At 37.0% G+C, this 7,867-nt stretch overlaps 1 protein-coding gene across 1 annotated transcript; it reads left to right on the top strand.

Moving 5' to 3' along the window:
• Positions 1 to 369: 369 nt before the first annotated feature.
• Positions 370 to 5,073, top strand: LOC135779090 (ladderlectin-like). Its single transcript, XM_065289745.2, has 6 exons — positions 370 to 454; positions 533 to 600; positions 772 to 857; positions 1,684 to 1,806; positions 1,997 to 2,108; positions 4,859 to 5,073. Exons 2-6 carry the CDS (start codon positions 540 to 542, stop codon positions 4,930 to 4,932), a joined length of 456 nt encoding a protein of 151 aa, XP_065145817.1. The 5' UTR covers positions 370 to 454; positions 533 to 539; the 3' UTR covers positions 4,933 to 5,073.
• Positions 5,074 to 7,867: the final 2,794 nt, after the last annotated feature.

Below are 7,867 nucleotides of genomic sequence, written 5' to 3'. Positions count from 1 at the left end.
GATCACAACCATTTGGTCTGTACATAAGAAACACACAAGAAATATTTTAAATATTAAACCTAAATCAATATATGCAATATATTAGTATAACATATTTTCAATACGTGCAATGTAAAATATCAAAACTTTAATGTAAAGACAAAGTTATACAATCAAAATATGTAAACACATATAAATGTATCTAAAGTATACTGAAAGAAATAAGCGGTTGCATAAGCAATCAAACAGAAAAGTGTTCATGTGTCAGATCAGATTGTTTGTTTTGGTAACTATCACATTTCATCAAAGTACATGCAAGTACACGTTCATGATATGCAGATTTACCTTTCTTATATTCAAATATACCTTGTTTTTACTGAATCCCTCCCTGTGAAGTAAAGTATAAAAGATAGGACTCCTCATTGACCCTCACACAATCTACACTGAAGTTCTGAGAGTGAAGATTTGACAAAAGGTGAGTTTTTGTAACATTAACTTCAGCAGTGTACATATGAGTGCAGATGTGTCACTTTTCCTCTTAATTCATTTTCAGATTCATCATGGCCGTCATGAGAGCTCTTGTGCTTCTTTTCTTGGTCTTTTCTGTTGAGAATGCAGCAGGTAACCAAGACATTTACAAGATTTACCAAACCCTACAACCAATATTACAGATTAAATTCACAGGTTCCCATAAACCTCTGAAGGAGTGTAGCTTTATGTAAAAGAATAACAGGAAGTAAAACTGATAATGTGACTCAATATTATATTGCTAATATTTTATTTACTGTATAGCTCATGACTGCCCATATGGATGGACACCTTTTGGTGTGAAATGCTACAAAATCTTCACTGAGACAGTTGACTGGGTCACAGCTGAGGTACTGTTATGCACAATAGCCGCTTTTGCACTATCGGGCCTGTGCGACACGGAGCCTATAGCCTCCAACCTCCAGCTGCGTAGCCAAAATCAAGACTGTCACTGTGCCTTCACACCGCCACCGATGAGAGCGTCAAAGTGTCCGGAAGTCATTCATTTTCAATGAGAGCCGGCGGCGAGCTCCGGCAAACAGCGACGCGGCGCATCATGTACAGCTGGGTTCCCCAAATCTTACCCTGAAGGGCCGGTGTACTACAGAGTTTAGCTCCAACCCCAATCAAACGTACCCACCTGTTATTGTGTAGTGATCATGAAGACATTGATCAGCTTATTCAGGTGTGTTTGATTAGGGTTGGAGCTAAACTCTGCATTGCTTCGGCCCTCCAGGGTAAGATTTGGGGAACCCTGATGTACGGTGTGAGCGTCGAGCAGAGTTGAAATCAGCTCAACTTTGTAGTGTAGAGCCCTGCTAAATTATGGTCAACTAATTATTTTGTTATATATTTTTTTAATTGAAGCTTTAAAAATGTTAAATGAGGAATGAGAATTTAAATTCATGTTCTGGATTTAATAATCTTGTGAAATATAAAAGTTCATAAATACTAAAATACTTTCTGTTTGCTAAATTAAGCCCCAATGAAGCACCAGCGAAGCATGATCATGCCTCGGAAGTTACAATGCAAACGCGCAGGCTGTGGCAGGCACTGGCACGCCCGCTTGAAGCCCTGTAGTGCAAACACGGCAATGATACTTAATGTCCTATCATGATTCAAGCTAAACTGATTAGATTTTATATTTGCAATAAAATAATCTCTCTCTCTCTTTAGAAAAACTGTCAATCTGTTGATTCAAATCTCGCATCTGTGCACAATACAGTGGAACACAACTTTCTCATGAGTCTTGTGTCTGTTGACACACATGTTTGGATTGGTGGCCATGATGGTGAAATGGTAAAAAAGTTTGCCTTGAAATGTTGATATGGCTAGTTTGAAATGAATGTTTTTATTATAAAACAGATTTTTTTATTGATATACAATAACTCATGTGTTTTTGTTACAATATAAATTACTGAATTATATCATGCATAAGTGTGGATACATTATTAGTAAACTTTTTCTCCTGACTCATCTCACTCATTAGGATGGACAATGGCTGTGGACTGATGGATCTCATTTTGTCTTTACCACCTGGTGCTCTGGACAACCTGACAATAATGGTGGTAAAGAGAACTGCCTACACTTAAACTATACTGGTAAAAATGTCTTCTATAATTATTGTTTTTATTTACAATCTAGCGTTTTGTATTAAATAGGCTTTTTTAGTTGTCACAAAATGTTACGTGCAGTGCATTCACTACATAGCGCTTTTCACAACTGTTTAATTGTTTCAAAACAGATTTACATTAATAGATGCAGGAGAAAACACCGAAAAATATTTTGGCAATATAGGCAGCAGAGTACAGCGGCTAAGATTAAACTGCACTAGCGAGCATAGTAACAAGGTAACGTATAGAAGAGGGTGCTAAGTTAAGCCAGTGTCAGCTGACTCTCTAGGGTTTAAAAAAAAGGTAAGAGAAAAAAACTCCTGGCTTTTTTAGTCAGGAGGGAAAAGTCCAAGGATGGAAAAAACCCTTGAGAGAGAGCCAGACATAATTGATATATTATATAATAGGTACAATTTAATAAAAATGTATGTGAATTAAAACATCTAAAATAATATGCCAGTGGTCAGTGGTTAGATCCCTTTACCTTTTCTGTGTTGTTATGTTCAGGGGCGTAGCCAGGACATTTTTCTGGGGGGCGGGTCAGCTTGGGCCAGTCTTTAGGTGGCACTTCAAAAAGTACTATTTTTAAACTCACGCACGGCATCACTCAGAGACAACGTTTTTCTCGCGGTTCGTCAGGCCATAAACAATGTATTGAACTTCCTTATGGACACTTATAATGTCCTTCTTATGTTCATATTCATTTGATGCTATAAATAAACTAGAAGAGATGATCAGTTTATGAGCAGCTTTAAATGATGCTCAGCGATCTGTCACGACACGTTAAAGGGTCACAAAACGGCATTTATTGTTTTAATTTCTTAAAAAAAAATGAACAAATTTGAAAGGTGAGACTTTGTTTAATATGTTTAATATTAAAAGTGACCGAAATGTAACCTGCATAGGCGGAGGGTGACACATTTTGTGCTGCGCTTTAAAAACAATTCACGTGTGCTCTCAGGTTTAGGACGTAACACGCAGTCTTTCCCTACAGAATCAAACTTAAAATGCAAAACCAAACTGTATATTTTTTTCCCAAAACCTCCAATGCCACCTGCCATAGCAACAAACACCTCCAAGCATAAACACTCCCCATACATTTATTAAAAAACAGCTATATGTTCAGAAAATGGTACTATTAAAATAAAGCAGGTATAGTGCGGGGTGATTTGGCATGGCAGCCAATAACAATAAATAGCCATTGCCTTACCTAATGAAGCAAAATCCCGTGTCTGGACCTCGCATCATCATATGTGTTAATGATGTCTTCAAACTTTAATTCTGTCATGTCGACTGCGAACTTGAATTTGACGCGTTGTTGTTGTTCTCATCCGTCTTGGTCTTGAAATATGTACCCGTGTTTTTTAAGCGCATACCGGATATGTCTTATAAAAATTAATATTTAATACAAATTAATTTTTAATTAACGTAATCACAATTAGATAAAAAAACACTGTAATGTATTACTTATATAGACTTTGTCTGTGAATAAAAAAATTTACTTTATTTTTGCGCTTGCTCACAGCATTCTCACAGCTGCTCTGTTGCTGATGACGGCCAGGATTCGTTGGGCGTCTAGTCAAACGAAAGGCTGAATCCTTGCATTTGCAGGATGCATACGTCATAAAACTATGTTATCTCAGACTATTATCAACTTAAATAGTCTGAGATTTACTTAATTCCTAGTAAATTGTTGTAATGCTTATGACCTGTGAATGCAATGCTCAGTTAACTGAAATAAACCAGGCTTGGTGATGTATGCCGTCTGCATATGCGACCACTGGAGGATGCAGCCTTCTGTTTGAGAAACTGCCGCTGTTTGGATTTTGAGAAAGAGAAACCTGTTTTGAGCAGTTGTGAGCATTTTCATGTAAAAGCAGCAGAAACCACTGCCTTTCAGATAGTGATTTGCATGGAAAAAATCGAATCCTAATCACTTATCACGGAGTCCGTGGCCAGGGGAAGGGCCATAGCTATGCCTTCCCCAGCCGCTCTCCCCCATGCTGGTCTGTCGGCGCGCTGTCAGTCTACTCTTTGCTCCGCGATGTATGCTTCACTGCGTGGTATAGTGGAAGATTTTCCCGAATTTTAGAAAAGAACCGCCCTCTTCACTTGCTCCCGATAAGGAAATGTGTGCACGAGAGAGCATGCATGAGCCTACCTCTTCTCGTTCACGCTCTGTTTACAAGTTGCTGTCGGCATGGCTCATACATTGAGATGTTTACCATGTCTGCGCGGTTCGTGACTTGTGCCAGGGCTAGCATCATAGCTTACATCAACTTTTACTAGCAGTGATTTTAAATGGATTCTCAAAAAGTATGCCAAACTTTACCTGTCGAGCAGAAACTTTGGGACTGAGGCATTAGTGGGAAGCCCAACCTGTGCTTTTAGCCCACGCCAGCATGTGAAATATTCTCCCAAAAACACTCTGCTCTTGTTTCTTTCTTTGGAGGCCTTTCTCTTCTTGTCATACAATTCGTAGACACTTTTTCTCTTGCGACCCTCAGGTCATTAAAGTCTTAGCATAATACTGTAGATACAGATGTGCTGAGACAAGTTGGAGCTAAACTCCGCAGGACACCGGGCCTCCAGGTTTTGGCCCCCCTGATTTAGACCCTTTGCAACAACACTTGAAATTTTGCTCAAATGCCCATTGATCGTTGTTGATTTAGGATTTTTTTTATTCAAACTACACCGGTAATGATCAATACTGATTTTATTTTCATCTTGTCCCACAGATAAGCATTGCTGGAATGATGCGCCCTGCTCAACCGCAATGAACTACATTTGTGCCAAACCTATGAGATCATAAAAAAAATGTATCTGTTTTTTAAAAGTACTATGATTGTACTACATGCCTATATATTTTTTTTTCAGATCTTATCCGTAAAACTCAGTATCTTACTGTACCTTTCTGAAAACTTCTCCAATCAATAAAAGCATTTGCAAATTGTGTGCATTGTGGTAAAAAAAAATCATCATCAAAATAAATACAATATAAAAACAAAACAACAATTAAGACAAAAAGGGCTTTTACAATTGAAATAGTTAACCACAGGTTATTTTAAACCCCGGGTTAATGGAATCTGGGCAGCATTCATGACTGAGGTTCCATGTAAGAGATTCCTTCACAGAAGTTTAACTTTACATTAAAAGACAAAAACATAAACATGGTCAAATTATAATGCAACCGCAAAACAGAATTGTTGTCTTGTAGATTTCTTGTTTGCAATGGTATAATGATCATTTATAATCATTTCTCAGTCTCTTTATTAGAATGCATCCAGAAAATACACTCATTTTGTATGCACTGAATATAAAGTTTTGAGTAGGCTATTTAGTGTGAGCTCCCCTTGAGCAATAGCAGGAACCTGCAGGCTCTCATTACCTTAAATGAAATGAAACCCTTCAGTCTCCTCAAAGAAGATCAAGATGTGTTTAGTGCTAAAAGAGGTCACATTTAATACAGGCTTTTGTTTGAAGAAGACATATTTGAAGAATATATTTGTTTGAAATATTTCCTGTATTATCTGTTTGTATCTTAAAGAGATACATAATATAGATAATATAATATGGATGGCCATTTATAAAGCCACATGTAAATATATATATCACATGCATTTCCACTTCTGACCTGTTTTTGTACATATAGTCAATGAGATTTTGTAGATCATCTCTGTAATGCTTTATTGCACTTCGCCACGCGCCTGTAATGGACGAATCATTTCTGAATGTCTGAAAGCTCTTATATTTTATGTGACTAGTAGTCTTTTAAAGGGATAGTTCGGCCAAAAATGATATTAAACCCATGATTTACTCACCCCCAAGCTGTCCGAGTTGCATATGTCCATCGTTTTTCAGACAAACACATTTTCGGATATTTTAGAAAATGTTTTAGATCTTTCAGTTGATTAAATGTAATGTTACGGGGTCCACCCATAGTCCACGACCTTCAAGTCCAAAAAAAGTGCATCCATCCTTCACAAATTAAATCCAAACGGCTCCAGGATGATAAACAAAGGTCTTCTGAGGGTAATCCGCGCGGTGTTGTTGTAGAAATATCCATATTTAAAACTTTATAAACTTTTACCAAAATAAATACCTTCCGGTAGCGCTGCGTAAGCTCTCATCCTGAATGCGGACGACTAAGATGGCGGCGCTACCGGAAGATATTTATATGCTGACTGACCTGCACCAGGTTTGCATTTCCTACAGTGTCTATGAATGTGTCTTTGTAATGTGTTAAGGCCCAAGTTCACTAGTCTTTAATGCCCTTAACTCCAAGCTTTCAGGTTATCAATTTGTTTATTGCCAAGGAAAATTAAATGAGGGAATATTTATTTGTTTTCAGGGGCAAATTTAGGATTTTCATTTTAGGGGGGCTCAGCCCCCCAATGAGAGTATAATAAAAATAAAAAATAGTTTGAATATGGTGTAAGCTTAAGCCTATATACAAACAGTGGCAGAACCAGAATTAAATAGGGTGGCCAACTTTACAGGGTTCATAGTCCACTAAAGAAAACACTGTGCAACCTGTATCAAAAATTATGAATAAATCTCATGATTGCTGATATTACCCCAGATTAGATAAATTCCTATACTGCACTGGCTGTATGAATTACTGGCACCTATGTAAACATAATGTAATGCTGAATTTTAAACTTTATTTCTCACATCTGGTTCCATGATGCAACCTAAACTTAACACTTTTTGTAAAAAAAGTGATTTAGCATATTTATGATAAATATGAATTAATATTTGTTACAAAATTACAGTTAGTCAGTCATAGCAGTAAGTGATTTTATCTTCTTTTCTTAGTATAAGACCGAATGCAATAACATTTTTGCATTTGGTTTGATCAATTGTTTACTATGATACTCACTAAGACATTTAATTTGAGACATGTTTATGTGTCTGTAAACCAAATAGACATGAACATGAAAGAATTTAGCTCTGTGCATGCGCACTATTGTTGGGTGGGAAGCACCTTGGGTTTTCAAGTTCAAGGCAGCAGTCCAGTCCATCACAGTTAATCTCATCATCATACTGTACATACAATGTAAATATCACTTCATGAATAAAACATAGAATTGAGTTTTGTTGTAAAACAGTAAAAAGAGAAAAAGAAAGCCCAACCCAAAAGCATAGACTTCATTCCTTACACAGAAAGACAAATCCTTTTTGACCCCTCTTTCATCCTATGATGAAATCATTATGTAAAAATTGCGGATGTTAATACTTTCTTAATAAATTTTTTTTATAACAATGTACAGCTGCAGCACGTCAAAAGAAACCCATAAATTAGCGGGAAATAAATTATTGGAGGGAGTAAAATTAACGCTTTAAATTTGGACACCCCCTTCTCTGCCACTTTATTGGAGTATTCCACTATATTGCATAGATGTGCTGAACACGCTGAAAGTCAAGCCGAAGTCTGCCCTGCTGCACTTTTCATATGAAATTTAAAGGGGACTGAAGCAATTACAAATCCATGTTCAGTTTATGGAGCTAACATGGCAAACATCTTAAAAATGGCCTACCGACGCCCCTGTTTGTTCTGTATAATTCACAATGTCATTAACTAATATGATACAACTAACAAGAATACAAGACAATGATAAATGATGATCTTTTCCAAATGTGTAGCAGTTATAACCATCAGAGCAGGAATGTAAGCAATGATGCTCTGACCAACACAAGCATGCTGTGTTTGTGTTATAACCAGATTTTGTTGATAAGCAACAACT

Source organism: Paramisgurnus dabryanus, chromosome 1 (genome assembly GCF_030506205.2).
Source record: "Paramisgurnus dabryanus chromosome 1, PD_genome_1.1, whole genome shotgun sequence".
Lineage (NCBI taxonomy): Eukaryota > Metazoa > Chordata > Actinopteri > Cypriniformes > Cobitidae > Paramisgurnus > Paramisgurnus dabryanus.
This window is presented reverse-complemented; position numbering and strand designations above follow the sequence as displayed.

Bases quoted from the DNA above. Each gene is read 5' to 3' on its own strand.
- LOC135779090 (XM_065289745.2), top strand. From the start codon at position 540: ATGGCCGTCATGAGAGCTCTTGTGCTTCTTTTCTTGGTCTTTTCTGTT. The intron at 601-771 runs GTAACCAAGACA...TTTACTGTATAG, and splicing joins TTCTGTTGAGAATGCAGCAG to CTCATGACTGCCCATATGGA. The intron at 2,109-4,858 runs GTAAAAATGTCT...CTTGTCCCACAG, and splicing joins CCTACACTTAAACTATACTG to ATAAGCATTGCTGGAATGAT.